The following is a 24,226-nucleotide window of genomic DNA, read 5'->3' as shown; positions in this document are numbered from 1 at the left end:
TCTGACTCACACACACACACACACACACATATATGTGTGTGTGTGTGTCGTACAAGAATACGAAGTACAACATATAGTGATACAATATACAAAAATATCAAATATAAGAAAGAATAATATACAATATTAATCCCTAACACACTCCCATAAAGTCAACGAATTGGAGAGAAGCTTGACTTTGGAGTAAAGAAGCTGAAAACGAGCAGAGGAGAGCCCCTTAGTGAGAGTATTTGTCAATTGATCATTGGTGGAGATATAGCGAACAAGGAGATCTCCCTTTGCAACTTTGTCATAGACAAAATGAGAATCCACCTCAATATGCTTAGTGTGAGCATGAAACATTGGATTGGCCGAGAGATAAGTCGCACCAATATTGTCATACCACAACGTGGGTGGGAAGGATGTAGAAATCCCTAACTCTGTCAAAAGAGACTGTATCAAAGTTAGCTCAGTAGTGGTGGAAGCAAGAGCCCGATATTCATGCTCTGTACTTGAATGAGCAACAATAGACTGCTTACGAGATTGCCATGACACCAAGTTGTTCCCCCAGAAAAATAAGGTAGCCACCCTAAGACTTGCGATCTTCTACGCAGCCTGCCTAGTCTTCATCGAGTAAGCCAGAAGGTGTACAGGAAGAAGAGGGAGTAAATGCAACCCATATAGAAGAGTCCCTTGAGATAGCGTAAGAGCCGCTTTAAAGCAACCCAATGATCTCCGAAGGTGAAGCAAGAAACTGACATAGTTTGTTCATCGTATAGGCTATCTTGGGGCGGGTGAGTGTGACGTACTGTAAGGCACTAACTAGACTACAATATAAAGTGGGGTCGGATAATGGAGTCCCTCCCGTGCTAGATAAGCGATGAGATGGAGGGGATAGGCATGGCAATAGGCTTAACATCTACCATCCCAACCTTCTGAAATATAGTCAAAATATATTGCTATTGAGATAAAAAGGACCCGTAGAGAGAGGAATAAGCTCAATCCCTGAGAAGTGGGCATCACCCAAATCCTTGAGAGAAAACTCGACACAAAGAGATGTCATAAGGCGATTGATTTCTAGGTTTGACAAGCCCATGATGAGAATATCATTCACGTACATAGACTAAAATATAAAGAGGGTCATCGGCCGTGATACTAGAACAAGGATGAGTCAGTCTTGGAACCATGAGAGCCCAACTTTAAGAGAAAAGAGCTGAGACAATGAAACCAAGCCCATGGTTCCTGTTTTAGACCATAGAGAGAATGTTGAAGCCTACTAACATGTGACGGACATTGAGGATCCATATACCCAGGAGGTTGTTGCATATAAACCTCCTCATTAAGAATCCCATGTAGAAACACATTGTTGACATCAAGTTGTTTAATGGACCAATTAGAGGACACGACCAAAGCCAAAAGGATCCGAATGGTAGTGGGCTTAACAACAGGGCTAAGTGTCTCATCATAATTAAGACCATATTCTTAGGTATAACCTTTGGCCATGAGGCGAGCTTTATAACTCTCAATAGTAACATCGGAGCGATGTTTAATACAATAAAGCCATTTACAACCAATGATACGACGATCTTGAGGTTGTAGTCAAAACCAAAGTTTTATTGGTGATTACGGCATTAAATTCAACATCCATTGTGGCACGCCAAACAACTTGTTTAGAAGCTTGCATATAACAAGTGGGCTTAATATTAGAGACACTATTAGCAGCAAGAGCTAAAGGTAGAGGATGGTGTGTGGCATAAAAACTCTTGGGGAGTTTAGGAATACGTGTGCCATCCTATGTTCTGGTCACCATCCGATGGGTGCACAAAGCAATAGTTTGAGTAGGTAAAGCCGCAGAAATACAATTAGCAAGGTCAGGGATTTCAAAGTCCAAAAAAGCCATCAGAGAAGACTTCAGATAACGTAGTATATGATTAACCAATTCCATGTGCCCTTTGGTAGGATTATGCATAAATTGACTAACATAGCTCACTGCATATGCAATGTCAGGTCTGGTAATGGTCAAGTAAATCAATTTTCCAACCAACCTTTGAAAACAATTATTATCATGCAATGGAGAATCATCATTAGTAACCTTACAAGTGTAATCCATAGGTGTGTTGGTTGGTTTCACACCCAATTTGCTAGTTTCCTTCAACAAGTCAAGAACATATTTCATTTGAGAGATGAATAATCCTTTACTAGACCTAGCAACTTCAATTCCAAGAAAGTATCGTAGTTGTCCCAAGTCCTTGATGTCAAAGGTTTTCTTCAAATATTCTTTGAGGGCATTGATTCCTTCATGATCATCTCCAGCGATTACAATGTCATCCACGTATACCAAAATTTCTGTTGTGCCAGTAGAGGCATTTTTCACAAATATGGAGGAATCTGATCCACTTCTAGTGAATCCAAATCTAATAAGAGCTGTACTTAACTTTTCATACCATGCTCGTGGTGATTGATTTAGGCCGTATATTGCTTTCTTCAATTTACAAGCAAATCCATCTTGTTTTTCTAATGGGTGGCTTGAAGGAATTTCCATATAAACTTCTTCTTGTAGGTCTCCCTATAAAAAGACATTTTTTACATCCATTTGTAAAAGTGACCATCCACAATTAACGGCTACTGACATTGATAAGTTGATTTCATGCATATTATTTTATATGATTAATTTACTATATTTCCATGTATTTACAATTGTTTTATATCAATTTACCCTAATATAATATGAAAATGAATATGTTGCACTCTTTCCTTTAATTTCTATAATTTTGGTGATTTTATATATTTCCTAACAAATTCTAATCAAGATTTATTACTTTTACATGTAGGAAATTATCAATCAAATCTGGGTATTATTGCAAGAGTCCTACCTCAAGTCAAAAACATAGAGAGAATGAGTCCTTGCATGCTTCTATGTTTTATTTCCTATTTAAGATTTGATCAAAGAAGGGAAAAGAGGAAGAAGAATCCAATTCAAATAAGAAAGATAGAAGAATCCCGTTTTTGAGTGTCTCTGTCCAGTTTTGATTGAGATCCTCATCGGATAGTCATATGGTGTCCGATCAAGCCGAGTTTTGGAGGAGAGCTTCACGACATCTTGGTCTTCAAATCCAACGGTGGGATTATGCATTGGAGATCTCTAAGTTAGTCCGATTTATACATCAAAACACTCATTGGTTAAGTCAGATAAGAACTCTGAGTTGATTCAAACTCTAAGTTTAATTAATCTATAAAAGGATAGCAAAGCCAAGGAAGAGGGAGAGGACGTTTTTGGAGCTTTGGAGGAGTGGAGAGATCGAACCAGGAGACGTTGGTTGGCTTTGGAGATCTGAATCTTGGGAATAAGTTTTTATTGATCTTCTTTCAATGTTCTTGAACTCCTCTGTAATGTTTTTAGTTTCTAGTATGAATTAATTTAGTTTTTATCTAGGGATCAGATGTAGCCTATCTTTGAATTCCCACTCTTGACTTCATCAATATAATTTTGAATATTGTTTCCTTTGATTGAGTTTTTACTTATATTCTTCATGCTTTTGATTAATTGGCCACTAATCAATTGATTTGTTAATCATAATGATCGGAGAGGGGATTTATGTGTCTAGTTCATTGTAGTAAAAGCCATGAATTACATGTAAGATAGAGATATACTTACATGGTTTGTGTAGTTGTTACATGGGAATCCATAGAGTTTAATGATTTCTCAGTTGTTGTAACCCACATAGAAATATAGTGAGTTAGCAATTGATGGAATTTCTATTAGTACTCGAGAGAGACTAGTAGATAGGGAAGGGAATATCGACTATCAATCAGGAAAATATTTCTCAAATTATAAAGAGGGATAAAAGGGTGGGAATGCTTAGTTATGGTGAAATTTGACCCCTAGGTCTTTAGCAATTGATAAATCTCAATTTCAATTTCAATTTGCATTATAGTCTAGAATAATTATCTTCCTTATTATTTGTTCAAATAAAATTGGTATAATTAATTTGGTATTTAATCTATAGTCTTCGAGGGATCGATTTTTTATCATTATATTACTTGTTACGACAGCATACACTTGCGTTGGACTGCTTCTTGGGAGATGTGTTATCACCTTAAAAAAACTTGTTGTGAAAAAGTACAACGCAAGTGTACGCTGTCGTAACAAGTAATATAATGATAAAAGATCGATCCCTCGAAGACTATAGATTAAGTACCAAATTAATTATACCAATTTTATTTGAACAAATAATAAGGAAGATAATTATTCTAGACTATATTGCAAATTGAAAGTTAAATTGAGATTATTAATTGCTAAAGACCTAGGGATCAGATTTCACCATAACTAAGCATTTCCACCCTTTTATCCCTCTTTATAATTTGAGAAATATTTTCCTGATTGATAGTCGATATTTCCTTCCCTATCTACTAGTCTCTCTCGAGTACTAATAGAAATTCCCTCAATTGCTAACTCACTATATTTCTATGTGGGTTACAACAACTGAGAAATCATTAAACTCTATGGATTCCCATGTAACAACTACACAAACCATGTAAGTATATCTCTATCTTACATGTAATTCATGGCTTTTACTACAATGAACTAGACACATAAATCCCCTCTCCGATCATTATGATTAACAAATCAATTGATTAGTGGCCAATTAATCAAAAGCATGAAGAATATAAGTAAAAACTCAATCAAAGGAAACAATATTCAAAATTATATTGATGAAGTCAAGAGTGGGAATTCAAAGATAGGCTACATCTGATCCCTAGATAAAAACTAAATTAATTCATACTAGAAACTAAAAACATTACAGAGGAGTTCAAGAACATTGAAAGAAGATCAATAAAAACTTATTCCCAAGATTCAGATCTCCAAAGCCAACCAACGTCTCCTGGTTCGATCTCTCCGCTCCTCCAAAGCTCCAAAAACGTCCTCTCCCTCTTCCTTGGCTTTGCTATCCTTTTATAGATTAATTAAACTTAGAGTTTGAATCAAACTCAGAGTTCTTATCTGACTTAACCAATGAGTGTTTTGATGTATAAATCGGACTAACTTAGAGATCTCCAATGCATAATCCCACCGTTGGATTTGAAGACCAAGATGTCGTGAAGCTCTCCTCCAAAACTCGGCTCGATCGGACACCATATGACTATCCGATGAGGATCTCGATCAAAACTGGACAGAGACACTCAAAACCGGGATTCTTCTATCTTTCTTATTTGAATTGGATTCTTCTTCCTCTTTTCCCTTCTTTGATCAAATCTTAAATAGGAAATAAAACATAGAAGCATGCAAGGACTCATTCTCTCTATGTTTTTGACTTGAGGTAGGACTCTTGCAATAATACCCAGATTTGATTGATAATTTCCTACATGTAAAAGTAATAAATCTTGATTAGAATTTGTTAGGAAATATATAAAATCACCAAAATTATAGAAATTAAAGGAAAGAGTGCAACATATTCATTTTCATATTATATTAGGTAAATTGATATAAAACAATTGTAAATACATGGAAATATAGTAAATTAATCATATAAAATAATATGCATGAAATCAACTTATCAAATTACCCCCAACTTTAACATTTGCTAGTCCTCGAGCAAATATCAGGATCAGACAAACTCTCGTTTTGATTTAATATTCAATCTTAGTCAAGTTCAACCATAATTCAAAGAATGTATAAAAGCTAAATAAGAGATGAGTAGATAGATCACAAAAATCAAAAGTTTGACCCGTGTGTGTGTGTATACCTTAACCAATCAAGTGGATGCATGTTTGAGATCCCAAATTCAACCGACAACTCCCTAGTTTCAAGGTCAATTCTTATATGTCCAGCCTATCATCCCTCTCTCCACTAATGAAGAGCAATCACTTATCCAAGGTCAAGAGGACTTGTGAAGGTGGAAGAAATGTAGACTAGAGCTGAAATACATATATGGAGATGATAACATTGAAGCACCAATTTTCTTTTCTTCCTTTTGCCAAAAATTAGCAATTTCATACTTTTTTTTCTTCTTTCTTTTAAGGTGATAACACATCTCCCAAGAAGCAGTCCAAGACATATCCTACACCTGTAACATGGCTCTCAAATAACTATCTATCTAAGCGTTGCGGTGGCCTTTGTCCCTAAGCCCCAATTGTGCAATGTTAACTCAGTGAGAATCCAAAAGGCTCACTCAGTGGCATTAACTACGGAGACCCGCAACTACAAAGAAGATCTACTCACAATGCTTTTAACCCTCACCATGCTTTTAACAATCCATATCACCTTCGGTCTATTCAAGAGATCACACGACTTGGGAGAGTCACCAATGAGATCTAATATATAAACCATATACATCTCCACGAAGTGAAACATTGTATAGTAGAAGTGGAACATATTAGAAGAGAATATATATATATATTTTCAAAAATTTAAATGAAAGAAGAATGGCCTCTATCATATCCCTAAACAAGTGGCACTCATGAATTTAACCTCAAGAGGAAATCTTGGTGGATTCTAATATGTTGACTGAACAAGAAAATTGCAGTCTCATTTGAAAATCCCTAAATGCAATAACTCAATAACAAGGTTCAGTGCTCAAAGGGTGGGTCGCATAATCAAGATTAAAGTGATTCACATACTCATCTGATATTTAGCGAAGTCATCATATTCAAAGAATTATAGAGGAACACAATTAAAACATGAAATACTAAATAAGATTAGAGATTTACATGTCATAACTTCCTTCTATTTTACTCTACTAACTAGACAAGTAAGCTTAAACCATTGATAAAAAGTTTTGAAATATTTGAAAAATTCTGCTTTTGAAAAGAAATTTCAGCATAGTGAGTCTCAACCCATAGACAGGAATCTTAACATCCACCCCCAACTTTAAAATGAGCATTGTCCTCAATGCAGTGGAAAAAATCAAAATATTAAATGCATGCAATGGGAAAAAAAATAATAAGATGTGAAGTAAGGTGAAGGAGACTCCCTTGATTCATAGCCTTAAAAGTGATGTAGTCCAAATCCACTCTCTTCTTTTCATTCTCCTAAAAAAAAAACTAATTATGGAGAAAGAAACAAAAAACATCAAACCAAAAAAAAATTAACAATTGAAAAATTAAAGAAGTAGTAAAGAAAAACTTTGGGTTGCCTCCCAAACAGCGCTTGCATCATAGTTCGTAGCTAAACTACCCCCAACTTTAGGTCAAAGATAAGAGTGACTTCTGGGGGTCGAAGCCATTTCCAAAGGAGTGATTAAGTTACTAGCCATGGTCCTCAATAGGAGACTTGTAAACAGATATAGGTGATAAAGCTTCTAACTGCATCTCACATTCGAAAATTCCTTTATTTTCTGTATTTGTCACACCTACCAAACAAGCCTCAACTGGATAGCTTATTTGAAATACCTCCTTTATACACCTCTCAATAGAATCAATTCTGAAGCAGTTATTTGCTTCATTTGGAAACTTGATGACCTTGAATACATTGAATGTGATCTTTTCATCTTGTACTCTCATAGTAAGTTCACCTGTTTGAAGATCAATCAGAGTCCTCCCAGTCGCTAAGAATGGCCTACCAAGAATAATGGGTATGTCCTGGTCTTCTTCTATATCCAATACTAAGAAATCTGCTGGAAATATAAACTTATCCACTTTAACCAAGACGTCTTCAATGATTCCCCTCGGATATTTAATCGACCTATCCGCCATTTGAAGTGACACTGTGCTAGGTTTAGCTTCTCCAAGGCCTAGTTTCCTAAAAATAGATAGAGGCATTAAATTAATACTAGCACCAATATCATATAAAGCCTTATTAAAATGAAAATTTCCTATAGTGCATGGTATTGTGAAACTCCCTGGATCTTTTAGCTTAGGTGGAAGCTTCAGCTGCAAAATAACACTACATTCCTCTGTCAATGCCACAGTCTCATAATCTTCAAGTTTCCTCTTGTAAGCAAGAATGTCTTTCATAAACTTAACATAACTCGGCATTTGTTCCAAAGCATCTGCAAAAGCAATATTAATATGCAATTTTTTTAATACATCAAGAAATTTAGAAAATTGCTTATCTAGTTTCTGTTTCTTGAACCGCTGAGGATATGGAATGGGTGGATTATAAGGTGATGGATTGTCTGGAAACAATTTGGATTTTGGCTTCTCCTCCTCCTTAATGTATTCGTCTGCATCTTTTTGCTCATCATGAACCCCCTCAGAAGAGGGTTCAGTTACTACAGCTTTCTTGAAAGGTTCTTCTAATACTTTTCCACTTCGAAGCTCAATAGTATTTGCATACTCTCTAGGATTTATCTCAGTATTACTAGGCAGTGATCCTTTTTGCCTTTGATTCATCCCATGGGCGAGTTGCCCCATTTGTACTTCCAAATTTTTAATGGATGCAAAAATATTCTGATTGGTCATCTCTTGCTTCTGTATAAATTGTGAAGAAATTGTAGCCATTTTCTCAATAGCATCTTTCAATGGAGTCTTCTTCTGAAATGATTGAGCTTGTTGATTTTCAGGTTGTCTTTCAGTATCTTGATTGTTTTTCCATCCAAAATTTGGATGGTTTCTCCACCCTGGATTGTATGTGTTTGAATATGGATTGTTCTGTCTGTTAAAGTTCCCCACATATTTTGCTTGCTCTAACTGATTTTGCTCAAAAGGATTAGCCATCTGACATTCATTGCTATAATGTGTTCCCTCACAATAGTTGCATATCACAGCTGGAGGTTTGGTGCCTTGGGTTGCTAACAACCCTACTTGCTTTGTTAATGCTTCAAGTTGGATGGCCACGGCAGTCATGGGATCAATTTCATTCCTCCGCAAAACTCTTCTTGGGGCAACTCTATCCCTTGGCCTTTGATATGCATTTGAGGCCATAACATCCAAAATATCAAAAATTTCTGTTAGATCCTTGTTCATGATTGATCCTCCTGCTGCAGCATCTACTAATGTTCTTGTGGAATTAGATAGACCATCATAAAAAATCTGAATTTGCCTCCATTGCTCTATTCCGTGGTGTGGACATTTCCTTAGCAAGTCCTTGAATCTTTCCCATGCCTCAAATAGTGTTTCTGAATCATACTGCAAAAAAATAGAAATACCTGTTAATAAACTAGCAGTCTTAGATGGTGGAAAGAATTTTACCAAAATTTTTTGAGCCATTTGATCCCAAGCAGTGATGGATCCTGGTTGTAGAGAATGCAACCAACTCTCAGCGTTGTCCCTTAATGAGAAAGGGAACAATCTCAATCTTATGGCATCATCAGTAATGCCATTGCTCTTGAATGTGTCGCAAATGTCCAAGAACCCATTAATGTGAAGATTTGGGTCTTCACTAGGCAATCCAGAAAATTGATTATTTTGCACCATTGTAATGATAGCAGGCTTGATTTCAAAATTGTTAGCTGCTACAGGTGGACGCCTTATAGCTGTCCTATTATCTCTCACAGTCGGCGCAACATACTCTCCCAAAGTCTTGCGCCTTGGTGCTTCAACTTCAAGCGGTGGTGGATTATTTTCAGGATCCATTGCTCTAGAAGTGGAAGATGAATTTGTTCTATCTTTCTTTGCTTTTGAGTTCCTTCGACAAGTTGCTTCAATTTCAGGATCAAAAGGAAGTAAATTATCGTTTCCTCTCCTTCTCATGCAAAATCAGTAGGACCTGAAAGAACTCCAATTCACAACTAAAAAATAAAATAAAATAATATAAAAGAATAAAATGAAAAATAAAAGAATTCAAATTAAAACTAGCAATAATTGATATTGATATTAATCTAATAGTCCCCGGCAACGGCGCCAAAAACTTGTTGTGAAAAAGTACAACGCAAGTGTACGCTGTCGTAACAAGTAATATAATGATAAAAGATCGACATCAACACTCTTACTGTATTCTTTTTAATTACAAGAGCAAATATCTCTATATAATCAACTCCATATATTTGAGTATATCCTTTGGCAACAAGCCTTGCCTTATACCTCTTTAAAGTCCCATCACTCTTGATTTGGTCTTGTAGACCCAATGACATCCAACTGGATGTTTGCCACTTGGGAGTTGCACTATATCCCATGTTTTATTTTTATGAAGAGCTTCTAATTCCTCATTCATAGCCTTCACCCATTTAGGTGAATTCTTAGCTTCAATAAAATTGGTCGGCTCCTCATGGTCTTCAATAGCCGAAAGATATGCAAAATATTGAGGGGATATATTATCATAACTTATATGAGATTGGATTGGGAACTTAGTTGTATGATAAGTGGTAAACTCACACAATCTCACTGAAGGTTGTGTGACCCAAGTAGATCTGCGAATTAGTAATTGCGCTATAGTTTCAACTGTATCATTTCTTGCAATAGGTACATTTGTAGTTGCTTCACCATGTAGATTCTCGTTTGTATAGTAGTTGCTTCACTATGTAGATTCTCATCAGTATCTTCAGTGACATCACCTATAACAGTGCTACCTTCAGTGGTATCGCCCATAACATTGTCTTCATTAGCATCAGCCTTTACAAACATGTTGTCTGGTATACTTGGTAACGGGACATGAACAAATTCACTGTAATCTAGCTCCCCTTGAGTTTGATTCATGCTAGAGAAGAACATCTGAGTTTCATCAAAAGACACACCCCATGAAATAAAAAGTTTACTAGTAGATGGGTCAAAACATTTGTAATCTTTTTTAGTAGAGGAGTATCCTAAAAACACACATTTGCAAGCACGATGATCAAGTTTATCACCACCTTGAGCATGAACATAAACAATGCAACAAAAAACTCAAAGATAAGACATCATGATGGGACGATCATATAGAACCTTTAAGGGTATCTTAAAGTTCAAAATTGTACTGGGGAGACGATTGATTAAATAACAACTCGTACTGACAGCATCTGATCAATAAGTCTTGGGAAGATTCCCATGAAATAATAAAGATCGAGTCACCTCAAGTATATGCCTATTTTTGCGCTCAGCAATCCCATTTTGTTTAGGAGTGCCTGCGCATGAAGTTTGATGTAAAATTTCCAAACTTTTGAGATATGATTGAAAAGACCTATTGGTGTATTCTGTCCCATTATCTGTTCGCAAAACTTTAATGCGAGTCTGATACTGAGTCAAAACCATCTGCCAATTCTTGAAATATCTGTAGTACTTCATTGTTGGAAAACAATAAATACAACCATGTAGCCTGAGATTTATCATCAACAAATGAAACAAAATATCTGAATCCATCTCTAGAGTCTATAGGAGAATGCCAAACATCAGAATGCACTAGATCAAATAATGCACTTGAAACATGAGTATTATGTGGAAACGCTAATCTGTGTTGCTTGGAAAAATGGCAGGCATCACAACCAGTAAAATTAAAAGATAAACCAGGATTTAAAGATCGTAAAATCCTATCAGAAGGATGACCCATACGCTAATGCCAAAGTTGAGATTTCTCATGATTACTCATAGAAGTTGAGGCACTATTTGTAGGATCTAACATATAAAGTCCATTCTGCAATCTACCTTCACCAATCGTTATCCTTGTTAAATTTTCTTGGAACACTACCTTGTCTTTTGAAAATATTACATTACAATTTAAACTCTGAGTAATCTTACTAACTACCTTGTCTTTTGAAAAGATTACATTACAATTTAAACTCTGAGTAATCTTACTAATTACCTTGTCTTTTGAAAAGATTATATTACAATTTAAACTCTGAGTAATCTTACTAACTGATAACAAATTCACAAACAATGATGACACAAATAATGCATCAATCTGTGACCTCAACAGTGGATGGATTCGAGGGTTTGGAAGATAAATGGGGGGGGGGGGTTTCGAAGACTCGAAATCCGGGTGAGACTTGGCAAAATTTCACCAGGGGCAAACCAACGAGTTTCTTCAAAAGTTCACACTTTTCTTAAAATCACATTCTCTGATACTGTAAAACCTTGATTGAGGATTTATATGTAGATTTACCAATAGCAAACTTGTAGTAAATGCATTTTTAAATCTATGGAACTACAGCAGTGGTAGTACAAGTTCTTCACCTTGCAACATGGGCCGCATCCATCTTGTTCGACCTTATTCCTCAAAGACTGCCATCAAAGTGGCACGCGTACTTTACATATTTTTCTCACAGCGGGGCCTCTATCTAGGCTACCAAGGCACACCTCTATTTCTAAATTACACAGACTTAATAAGGTGAGAACCACTGTGTAGTATGTACAAACTCCATATGACCATATCAAAACTTCCTTTGATTTCAAGTACGGTTGTCACTGGTGTTCTCCTCGCTGATCATCTGCAGGTGATGGTGGGCTATTTTCCCAGTCACCGTAAGATTCCCTTGGAATGTTATGGTGGTTATTCAAGGATGCCTGGCTCTCCTCCACGCTCTCCTTCCCCACCTTCTGGGTCTGCTTTCTGCCGATCTCTTCCTCCCATCTCGATGATCCACTGCTTACCTCAACTGTTCCCAAGAGCTTTCTGCCTTTGCTGCAACCAATGTTTGCTGCCAATACAGTAAGTAGCAGAAGCAGTGAGAGCAAGATGCTGTTCTTCTTCATGGTGGAAATTGAAAAGATGGCTAATTGAGCTTCAGCTTTCTGATTAACTATTGGGAACTCAGCTAGACTTCGAACTCTTATAGGGTTGGTTCTTGTACTCTGTGTTGTCCAAGAAGTAGAAAGAAGATGCAAACTCAACATATAAGAGAAGGGAGAGAAAGAGAGAGAAGTGGTTGCAATAAAACACTTGAACATGTAAGCTATACATATAAGAGAAGGGGGGACACAGAGAGAGAGAGGACAAGTGGGTATCAGTAAACACTTAAAAAAATTTATTGTGGAGTTTCCACTTCCTACCATTGCCAGATCAGAGCCTAGATTTGGGTGGTGAGAAATCATCCAATAGTCATCATCTTTTCCGATGTTATTATGTTTTATTAATTCATTACTAATGATCACTTGCCAAAGGAGGAATTGCCACTTCGTAATGTGAAGGTCTTATTCTCACCATGGTGGATATTTCTACAATTCTCTGGAATCCTTTTTTAAAGTTTCAATTGCTTTCTGGGCTCTCTTCTACGTAGGGATCCAAAGGTGGGAATTAGCAGAGAGAGATATAATCGAGTGGAAAAAGGAGATGGATTGATGTGATAGAAGTAGGTATACGAACTATATTTGGTTTAAGAGAATATCTCCAGCACTCAGCAACACAAGTGTCTAATATAATTTTCTTTTGGTAATGCTTCAAACATTAACTTCCATCTTATTTTGTCATAAATATCATTAGAAGCTTAAATACTTTTTCATCTATTGCGATATGGCCATGTGGTCCAATCACTAATCCTTGCTACTAGTGATACGCAATCTTTATTAATGTTTTTAAAATCAAGAAACCCTTGGTTGGCTGGACGGTTAATCATTGTTTATTTATTCCCTCACAAGTATCTTATGTGCAAAATTTTATTAGCAAATGAATCATTTATTTTTCTTTGAATGAATGACACATATCCATCAGTCACATCTAAGCATTTAAATTAAATTAAAAAAATGTCTTTCTTCTAAATCTTACTTACCTCAACCTTTGAATGTCATTAATAAACATGTGTCCTCCATCCAGAAGAAAATGAATGGTTCATTTCTGACAAAGAAATGGACCTGATAAAAATCCCTTGTGTGTGCTGCTGCGTCAAATCGCAAAATATAACATTTTAAAATTTTAATAACTATATTTACAAAGAACAAGAATATCACAGTCGTTGAATCTCTAAACATCATATATCTCAATCTAAGAATCATGTAGAAGGTACCCATGTGATAACAAAGAAAAATTCATCATTTGTCCAAAATACACATCTATCTTTGAACCCCCACAGAAGAAGAAAAATAAAAAAACATGCCCAAATTTTCTAGATGGGTGAGCTTTTGGGAAGTTTCGTGCTACATTTTTTTTATAGATGTGCTTTTAGTATAGTGATAACAGCTTTTTATGTGGAGGCAGTAAATTCAAGGAGCTCAGGGATTCAAATTTCCATCCCTTCGCACCTTTCCCCTCCACCCCCTAAGCAAGTGGCCTCGAGTCCGGATCTGCGATCCCATCGGGGAGCACAAAAGTGCTCCCCGACGGCTTACCACCACAAAAAAAGGGGGCCTAGGGGTGGTGATGGGAGGGTTTTTTTTTTAATATTTTCAGTGGTGGGGTCCACCATTTTTGTGGTGAAAAAACCGTGTCGGGGGTGATGATCCGCATTCTGTGGCCTCAGTTGCACTGATTAGTTTCGTGATGATTGAAAAAAAAACTTGTCTGGGCCAACCATCAAGACGGGCCTTGGCGAAATAATTATACTTGGCAGAAAATTGGGCTTGGCTGGGTCTTATTTAGTTATTCAGCCTTTAAGCGAGCTTTAATTGGGCTTTGACATATGGGGCCGTGGAAGGAAGACCAAACATGAACAAACACCCATTCTAGTGAATTGCGAGAATCGCTCGTATTCAATGGATGACTCTAATTCAAATTGATGAACGATCATCCGATTGGATTTGGATTCCAGTGTATGGAATCGTATGAACGATTGTGAAAATCAAGGATGGGCAAATTAATTGGAATATATTTTTTTTATTATCTTCTAATTCACAGTAATTATGAGATCACAAGTTGCTTCAATGTGAAGTTGAAGCTGAATGAGTTGAATTTTTAAAGTTTGAATGATCAACTATAGGAAGAGAACTTTGAACTTCCTGATGTTGCATTCAGTGAAGTAATGATGATGTTCCTTGTATTTTCTTTTTCTTTGTTTTTCAAGTTTGTTTAAGAAGATGTATAAAGCTATGCATTTTAGAGACCCCCCCCGGGGGGGGGGGGTTGTTTTTTTTATTTTTTTTTTATATATTTTTTTTATATATATATATATATATATATATATATATATATATATATATATATATATATATATATATATATATATATATTGTGCCCCCCCCCCCCCCGGCCCAGGGATTCCAGAGATCTAGCGGGTTTTCATAATATCTTAAGAAAGTTAATTATGGAGATGCCACTTTCAGATTTGATAGTGTTATGTTTTGACTCGAATTCTTGTACCCGGTTTGAAAAATGGACTCACACTGATATATTTTGGTGATTTGCATACTTGAGTGCCAACCCCAGCCCCTAATATAATTGCTATGAACCATAAGACCAAACCGGTTGGTTCATACTACATGTACAATACCCGATTGGCCCCCAGTATAAATATATCTTATGTTCGCTCACCACATTATTGAGTGATTAATTTGAGAATTTCGATTAAGATTTTGGGTGAGAATTTTTATAACGCTACTCTTGGCAATTGGTTGTGAAATCTCCTTTTAAAGTGAAAAAACTCTTTTGCTTCACCCATAAACGTAACATACAACATCAGCGTATGAACCATTTGAAATCTCTACGTGTTAAATCCTATCATCTTCCTTCTAATTTCCTTCACATCTCCCTTTAATTTGCTGACGAATTGTCGTCTTCTATTCATTTTTCCAATTAATGATGATGGACGGAGAAGATGATCAACCACGTTTGGTTTGTTCTCAATTTCCACCACCTTAATTCTCTGAAGTATTTTTCAGATCTCTGTACGCGTTTCAACTTTTGATGTAAGGGGAAACATATTGCGCGTTTGAAATTAATTAACAGTGACTTCATTTGCAGGAAAAAGATAATTGATAGATGTGATAGCATTTAGTAGGTAAATGCAGTAAATCAAGGTTGGTTCAACTATGCAAGAGATTACTTCAAACACTCAAACTAGGAATCAACATTGTGTTTAAATATTCAACTCTCATTCTTCTAAATGTGCAAAAAGATTTTCTCTTGTTTCCACTTGTCCACACTAAATGACTCAAATACTATAACCTGCAGATACCCAACAACCAATCCATGGCAAAATTGCATTTAACTGAGATAAAGTGTATAAGTGAAGTCCTGAATCCACTTTCATCTGAAAAATATATATTAAATTCATAAATCAAAACCAATATTTTTTTTTATTTTAATTTTGTTTTAGAGCATTAATGGTACATACTTAGTAATATGGGATAATTAATGTTGCCCTCTATACTATAGTTTAATTATTAAAACCATTTTGGTTTTTATGAAATTATTATTAGTCCCCCTCAGTTCTAACAGTATTAAGAGACATCTATAGTTGAATGTTTAATGTCTCTTTTGTTATTCTAAAATTAAAGTCAAAATATAATATTATTTAAAAAAAATTCATATCAAGTACTGATTTTAGAGTTGTATTCTTATTATTTGAATTCAAAAAAAAGATTATATAATTTTTTTTTTCTTGTTAAGAAAATGAACTTCTTAAAATTGATAACATCAAATTGAAAAATTAGGGTTAATTTTTTTCCTAATTACTAAGGGCATTTTTTTTTTGGTAACCCAACATTCATTCAAAGGCAATAGCCGAAGCACCCTGATTACATAGTTCAAGGAGCCAAGGAGAGGAAGATGGCCATATAGTCCTGCCTCCAAGGGACAAGGCCTTCTTAGCTAGAGAATGAGCAACAAAGTTCACTTCTCTAGAACAATACACAAAAGAACATCGATGACAGTGGTGTATTACATAGTTGATATCTCTTACAATTGATTGCACCTCAGCAGAACCATTTCCACACCCGCCATTGAGCCAATCCACGAATGTAGCATTATCCGACCTAATATGCACGTTGCCAATTCCTTCTGTCACTGTCCATTTCATGGCAACCAGTATAGCTAAACCCTCCCCAACCAAACTATCCAAAGCTATAATTGGTTTAGATACAGCATGTAGGATGTTGCTGTTGTGATCCATTACAATAAAGCCCACACCTCCAGCATGACCCTTCAAAGGTACAACCGCATCACACCAAATGGTCGCATCAAGATTATCAATTGCAACACCTGCCTCTTGGTCCTCTCTTTGAGTTGGAGGATGATACTAAGTAGTCACACCCTCAAAGTTCCCCATTGCATTCCAGTACTCTTGGAATGCCCGTTGGGATATAGCCACAACTTCTTCTGGATCAGGGCCTTTGTACTTAAATGTTGCTTCATTTCGAGCTAGCCACAAATAATATTCCAGCATACAAAGGCAAAATGACTTAGAACCATTCTCCCCACCTCTTTACTTGGAAATGTAACTTTCTCCCATGCTTTCAAAACCTCTACTAATGAGATTATAGGGCCTCTTGGAATCAAAAAGTGCAATCCACTACCAAACCAAACAGCTTCGGCATATGGACACTGAAATAGTAAGTGAGCTGAAGTTTCTTGACCACCCCCGCACCTACGACACATAGGATCTAATGGTACTCCTCTTTGGGCCAAACTACTACTTGTTGCGATACCATCTGCACAAACCCTCCAGAGAAAATTCTTGATCTTGGGCAATGTTTTATATGACCACATCCTCTTCCACACCCTCTTAGGAATAGACTCCCACTCATGGCTTCTAGATGTAGTAGGCTGGCTTTGCTTCGCATATTCCCTCAGATTTAACAAGACATGATAGACACTTTTTGTTGAGAAGCATCCATTCCTCGCACCCCCCCCCCCCAAAATTATTGTGTCTTCACTAGGACATATCGGTATCCTTACCATGAGAATGGCTTCAGCGTCTTGAGAACAAAACCATTGATTAATGATATCCTGATTCCAAGTGCGTGATTGAGGCTCAATCAATTGGGCTACATGAGTGATAGGGCATCGAGAGGGTTTTCGACCCATTACCTTAAAATCCACTCTAGATGGTAACCAATTATCCTCCCAATGGTCTATAAGCTCACTTGATCCCAATTGCCACATTAATCCAGCTTTCAAAACTTTAAGACCCACCAAGACGCTTCTCCATGCCCATGAAGGTTTATGGCCCGCTTTGGCCTCTAACAACCCACAGTTTGGGAAGTATATAGCCTTCATGATTTGTCCCCATAATGTGTTGGGTTCCCGCCATAGCCTCCAAGCAACTCTACACAAAAGTGCCCTATTATGTAAAGTGGGATCCCTCAAACCCAATCCACCATCTTCTTTAGATTTACACATTCTTGTCCACGACACCCAATGGATCCTATTTTCTGATTCCTTCTGACCCCAAATACAGTTACTCATAGCTCTTCTCACTTCACTATGATGACTTTCAGGCAAAGAAAAATGGGCAGCAGCATATGTAAACAAAGAAGTTGCAACAGATTTAATGAGGGTTACCTTGCCTTCGGTTGAGAGCATGCAGTTTTTCCACCATTTCATACGGCCCACTGTCTTCTCTGTTAAGCCTTTAAAGACCTTTGATTTTGAGACCCCTATCTCAGTGGGTAGCCCCAAATATTTAGTTGGACCGGAGCAATAGGGAATTTTCAACACCCTAGAAAACCAACATTTTATTCTTCTATAAGTATTGGGACTGAAGGTCATTGATTACTTTTTTAAATTTATTTCCTGACCACTGCCCCTGCAATACAATTCCAAACATTGCTTTAACTCCACCACTATCCATCTTCACCTGGGAGAAAAGTAGGTAATCATCAATGAATAAGAGATGGGATATTGAGGGAGCCCTCCTCCTGATACTAATCCCCTTCACCAACCTTTCTTCCTCTGCCTTCTCAATCACAGCTGACAGGAACTGTGAGCACATGATAAATAGAAATGGAGATAGGGGATCTCCTTGCCTGATTCCCCTAGTTGGAGCAAAAGAGTTCTTCTCTGTGCCATTCACCAAAAGAGTATAAGAAATTGAGCTAATACACTCCATAATCAAATCCACCCACCTTATTGAGAATCCCATTTTGAGTAATACTCTTTTAATAAATGGTCATTACAATCTATCATAGGCCTTTTTCATATCCAACTTCAGGGCTAGTAACATAGTATTCCCCTTCTTACGATGCTTAATATAGTGAAAGAGCTCATGGGCAATAAAGATGTTGTCAGATATCTCCCTATCTAGGACAAATGCTGACTGGTTAGGTGCAATTATATCTGGGAGGTATGCTTTCAATTTCTCTACCATGATTTTGGAAATGATTTTAACCACAACACCACATAGACTAATGGGTCTAAAATTCTCAGCCTTCTTCGGATTTGCAACTTTGGGTACATGAGTTTGGAGATTTCAAATATCTAGAAATTTCATATATATAGAATAATAATTCTTAAAATTAACTGTTTGTTTAACTGAGCATGTGGAATGAAATTTGTGGATTCATCTGTAATTTTTGTGAATACAAAAATGTTTAGCGTTTTTATAGTAGGGATGAAATCTCTGGATTTCACCTCATATCCATAAATCTACATATTCATGTTTTTAGTGCAAAAAGATGAATATCTAGATTTCATGAATCCAAGGATTTTCACGATCAAACGGGTATAAATCTCGCATTCATAAATCCAAAGATTTGATTTGAGATCTTTGGATTCATGTAACCAAACAGACCCAAGGTAATAATGTAATTTAGTATAAAGTATAAATAAGTAGAATAAAACCTTACGGTTATTTTGGAAATTTTAAATAAATAAAAAATTGCCACGCCATCATTTAACTAACTGAGTTTAACGGTAAGGGGCAATAGTACTTACCTGTGAAGTTTAATGTTGGAATATTAATTTTAAAAAGTCTGGGGAATAAAGTATAATTAAATTATAGTACAACAGGCAACAAAAATTATCCCTAATAAAATTTATCTCAAAATTATTTTTAATACCATTCTTTTCTTAGATTTCAATTTACAATTTTTTCAACAAGTGACTTTCTTTCTTGCAATTGATCATGAAAAAGCTTTCTTCACCACACAGCAAGTGTTTCGTTGGTTTATGCTTTTTCATTATTCATTCTTCCATTATATTGTCTTCTTCGACATAGTAGGTCGGTGGTAAAAGTGGGTTGTTAGAATAGTTCAACAAAGCAAGATACATGCCCCCAAAAAATAAAAATCGTAGAACCTAAGATTCTATAGGTTATTCAATTTGACGAGTGATACTACCGTCATATTTATTGTAATAATTGAATAAATGTTTTCCATACTGAGTAGAAAATTGTTTTTAATGCAGTTGATGTTGTGGTGTACAAGTCCATCCTTACGTAAAGATCTTGATTTTAAGTATAAAAAGGAGCATATTTAACATTTCAACTAGACTTATATGCGAGAAAAGAAGGGGATGAAAATGTATATACTTGACAAAAAAGAAAGACTCAAAAGAAAATTTGGCAACAAATTAGAGACCAAACAACACCATGCTAGACCCGTTGCTTCATAAACCTGGCCCATCAAGTTTCTTTTAACACATCAAATTAAAAAGTTTTAACTGAACCAAACTAGGCGTGGAAATGGGAAGAAGCAATACATATTCTCAAGAAATTTTATTTAATAAAGTTGTGCACCAGTACTGAAAAGTTCTAGAGTTTCTGATTCGAATTGAAATTTGGATTCTTGAAGTTTTTTTTTTTTTTCAAACCACTTGTAAAGTTGAATGAAAACTGAAACAATGATGCATGTTTACGTCATTTCAAACTTTGAAACATGAAGAAAACGGAAGAAGTAGAAAGTCACAACCTTAAAATGCTGAAACCTTTTAATTTGTTTCTCTAATTTATCAGATCCCATAATTGTGTTAGATTAAAAGGAAGAACACTGAACACCCGTCAAACAAAGACGCCTATGCCTGACTCTATTTTAATGAATCCAACCTATCAATCATGGTTGCTTCACAACCAACAATTCCATTGTGCCCTATTCATGTCGTCATCAGCTGTTCAACTATTTTCTTCCTTGGATCATTGATTTCTCATTAATTAACTCAAGATCCTAACTTGAATATAACTAAAAAACAACGATTGAGTTGTAGGCACTGTATTATATTTCAACAATGGCAACCATCCATTCAATCCCCTATTCTTAATTTGGAACGTATATTAATTATAGGGAACTATACCAAGTACGGATTCTTTCTTTGCTTTAAGAATTATGCCAAGTATGGTTAACAATTCGAAATTTGCAAACTAGCTGTTTTTTCAGTTGAAGTTTTCCGTGTTGCAAGTACGAAAACATAGTGTGAACAGATTATTAAAATTTCATTTTCCAAGTGTCTGCGTGTGCTAAGATGGATTTAAGGTCAACAGGTTTGTATTTCCTTCTCCTATGGAACTTTGAAATTCGTTCCACTTCGGGTTATGTGTTTTACATCTGCAGATTTGAAGTCACCGAGAAACTCACAAGGATTTGTTGTTTCCCTGATCTGGGAACCTATATAAGGTGAGCTTAGCGGTCATCTCTGCTCTCACATTAGATTGCTTCCCTTGATTTCTTCATTCCCCTCTCAACTGTGGGTTCTGCAAATGAGTCCATCAGTTGTTTTAATTGCTAACAACAATATGACGAGACCTATGTCCTCTAGTATTATTGGGTTTCTCTTCCTACTTCTGATCTTGCAGTTAAGACCAACCATATGCCAAGAAGTTGGTAAATGAAACCAGTCAATTAGTTACATTATGTGTTCGTTTTAATGTCACTGAGATCGATACACGTTTTCCTAACCCTACCTACATCATACATGATTTTATTTTTCTAACTATGATTATGATTCATTTGGCTGTGCAGAGGATGAGAGAGAGTTCGATTATTTAGAAGGGAGTAGTAAAGGACCAGAGCACTGGGGAGAGCTTCATGAAGAATGGGCAGATTGTAATAATGGAGATATGCAATCTCCCATCGACTTGTTGCATGAACGGGTGGAAGTGGTTTCTTATCTGGGGAAGATCAGGAGAGATTATAAGACTGCTAATGCTACTCTCAAGAATAGGGGTCACGATATAATGGTAAAACCCAACCTTGTATATCATCCTCTTGGCTCCTTAACAGCTGTAACTGGATTTATGGAAGTGATTATAACTTGGAGACGCAGAATATGAAGTTTTTTCAGATCAACTTACTTAACTATTATGGTTTCATGGTGGCAGCTTCAATGGGAAAGTGATGCTGGATCAATTCGCATCAATGGAACTGATTATAATCTCCGACAGTGCCACTGGCACTCTCCTTCCGAGCATTCCATTGATGGCAATAGGTGCTTATTAACTTGCCCACTTCTAGTTCTCTCTCTCTCTCTCTCTCTCTCTCTCTCTCTCTCTCTCTCTCTCTCTCTCTCTCTAATACCTGGTAAATTTTCGTCAGATCTGCTCTGGAGCTCCATATGGTTCATGAAAGCTCAAATCAGAGCGTCGCAGTGATTGGAGTCCTTTACAGGATTGGGCGACCTGACCCTTTTCTCTCTGAGGTAATAAACAAATTGACACCCATGAAAGCTAGTCTACAACAGGATTACATCTCTTTCTCTCTGTAGAGTCATATGGATGTTTGTGTTTGATGGCAGTTAGAGGAGGAAATTAAGGTTCTTGCTGATACCCATAACGAGACTACAGTTGGGATGGTTAATCCAAAACACATCAAATTGGGTGGAAGGAAGTATTACAGATATTTGGGTTCTCTCACAACTCCTCCTTGCACACAAGGTGTCACCTGGACTATCCTTAAAAGGGTACGTAGAGTATTCTTACATTGCTTTATTTGTTTTCTGGAGACATATTCACTGCCAACATAGACAGGAGATATTATGAGAGGGAAGTAGCAGAAGAATAACATGCCATTTTCCTTTTTCAAATTCTGGAAAAGAAAATCTAGGATCAAACCTTTAGCCCAAATTATGTTTGGAAAAAAAAGAAAAATTTACTAAACTAAGTACTCAGACTGCTTTTTTTTCTTTCTTTCCCTTACCCTTCAAAATATTTCAGATATTAGATAATTGCATTCCATTATAGACTTACAAAGTCTGGATTGGATTCACAGGTGAGGACCGTCTCTAAATATCAAGTGGAACTATTACGGACAGCAGTTCATGATGTAAGTAGATTTTTTTCGAGCTCTTCTCTCGAATTTTCCCCCCTTTTGATGTGAGAAGATATATTATAGACCGATAGGTAAGATTCTTTATGAAAAATCTGAGTTTGGCATCACGGAGACTGATGAGAGTGAACTTTCACACCATGGAAGGGATTTGGATTATTCATGAGGGTGAAACAATCATTTTGCAACCCCCTCCTTTTCCCAAAACGCTTCCCTTCTCTTCGTAGGAGGAAATTTTTCTTTTAATAATGTTTACTTAATTCTTGGGAAAGCTTAGAACCAACTACTCTATCCTCTATATATTGATAATATTTTGCATGCATGGAATTTATGCCCACCTGTCCGATGAAGATGGAGGCTTGGTTGGTTGAAAATTTCAAACCAAGCCATAGTGGTTGACCAACTCAGCTTGAGTGCAGCTGCATTTATTGATCCCCAAGTCATCCATAGGATTTGGCCGGGTTCTTGTTGACCACTCAAGCTATGTTAATGGACTTAGTTGACTCTTCAATAGGTTTGAAGGAATTTGGATTTTCTATCCAGATGGGTTCTGTTGCGCCTTTCTTATATCTTTTTGCTACATATTAAAAAGGGGTGAGGGGTGTTTGTCTCTAAGTTTTTACAAGAAAAAAGATGAGAGATTACAAATTTCTACCCATCAGGGTAGAGGATCCGGACTTGGTTCAAGAGTCCAAAATGTTAGTGGATCATCTTAAGGTTAATTAGTCTGGTCCAACCATTTCTATTCCAATATCAACTACAATTTTGATATCCATCCATGCAATATGTATAAATTGATGATGATGTTCATTTCCTTACAGTATGCAGAATCAAACGCGCGACCATTGCAGGCACTGAATGATCGAACTATTGAACTCTATGACCCCAAGAAGACTTCATCAGAAAATCAGCATTCACAAAAGCATGCATGAGTGGGAGACTCATATTTGAACTCTATTGTCTTGATCGGCCCTTATCCTCTTTCTTGCTTAGACATGGAAGAGAACATTATGATGGAGTTCTACAATTGCTCAATTTTGATCCTCAGATGCATCCCCTAGCTGCCTTCTCATTCATTTAGTATATAGACAATAAAAGGGAGAACTTATTTTGGGTTCATGGGGTTTTCATGGGAATTTTCTTAAGCATTTATTGTAATCATATTTATTGTTTTATTGACTTTGATCAGAAATTTATGATATGATACATCCCTTGATCGGACAACCAAGTTGGAATTTAGACTGAACTTAAAAAAAGAAGTATGGTTCGAACTAATTTGAAATTCCAATTAATGTGTATAAGAATGTGTCGATGTGAGTTGTGATAAGTATGGTTGGAA

At 36.4% G+C, this 24,226-nt stretch overlaps 2 protein-coding genes and 1 non-coding gene across 3 annotated transcripts; 2 read left to right on the top strand and 1 right to left on the bottom strand.

Moving 5' to 3' along the window:
* Positions 1–7,224: 7,224 nt before the first annotated feature.
* Positions 7,225–9,609, bottom strand: LOC149023737 (uncharacterized). The gene has a single exon (XM_089143354.1). The coding sequence runs from the start codon at positions 9,607–9,609 to the stop codon at positions 7,225–7,227; it is 2,385 nt and encodes a 794-aa protein (XP_088999480.1).
* LOC149023738 (small nucleolar RNA R71) lies at positions 8,972–9,073 on the top strand. The gene has a single exon (XR_016171880.1). It is a non-coding gene; the product is annotated as a small nucleolar RNA R71 (small nucleolar RNA).
* Positions 9,610–21,359: 11,750 nt separating the features above from the next.
* Positions 21,360–23,981, top strand: LOC149023736 (alpha carbonic anhydrase 7-like). Its single transcript, XM_089143353.1, has 7 exons — positions 21,360–21,447; positions 21,586–21,803; positions 21,945–22,051; positions 22,159–22,261; positions 22,358–22,522; positions 22,831–22,884; positions 23,709–23,981. The coding sequence occupies exons 1-7, from the start codon at positions 21,360–21,362 to the stop codon at positions 23,817–23,819; spliced, it is 846 nt and encodes a 281-aa protein (XP_088999479.1). The 3' UTR covers positions 23,820–23,981.
* Positions 23,982–24,226: the final 245 nt, after the last annotated feature.

Source organism: Hakea prostrata, chromosome 2 (assembly GCF_041222555.1).
Source record: "Hakea prostrata isolate BN-2017 chromosome 2, UWA_Hpros_2, whole genome shotgun sequence".
Classification (NCBI taxonomy): domain Eukaryota; kingdom Viridiplantae; phylum Streptophyta; class Magnoliopsida; order Proteales; family Proteaceae; genus Hakea; species Hakea prostrata.
This window is presented reverse-complemented; position numbering and strand designations above follow the sequence as displayed.

Coding starts and splice junctions, on each gene's coding strand:
- LOC149023736 (XM_089143353.1), top strand. CDS start 21,360: ATGACGAGACCTATGTCCTCTAGTATTATTGGGTTTCTCTTCCTACTT. Junction 21,448..21,585: donor AACCATATGCCAAGAAGTTG/GTAAATGAAACC, acceptor TTGGCTGTGCAG/AGGATGAGAGAGAGTTCGAT. Junction 21,804..21,944: donor ATAGGGGTCACGATATAATG/GTAAAACCCAAC, acceptor TCATGGTGGCAG/CTTCAATGGGAAAGTGATGC.
- LOC149023737 (XM_089143354.1), bottom strand. CDS start 9,609: ATGAGAAGGAGAGGAAACGATAATTTACTTCCTTTTGATCCTGAAATT.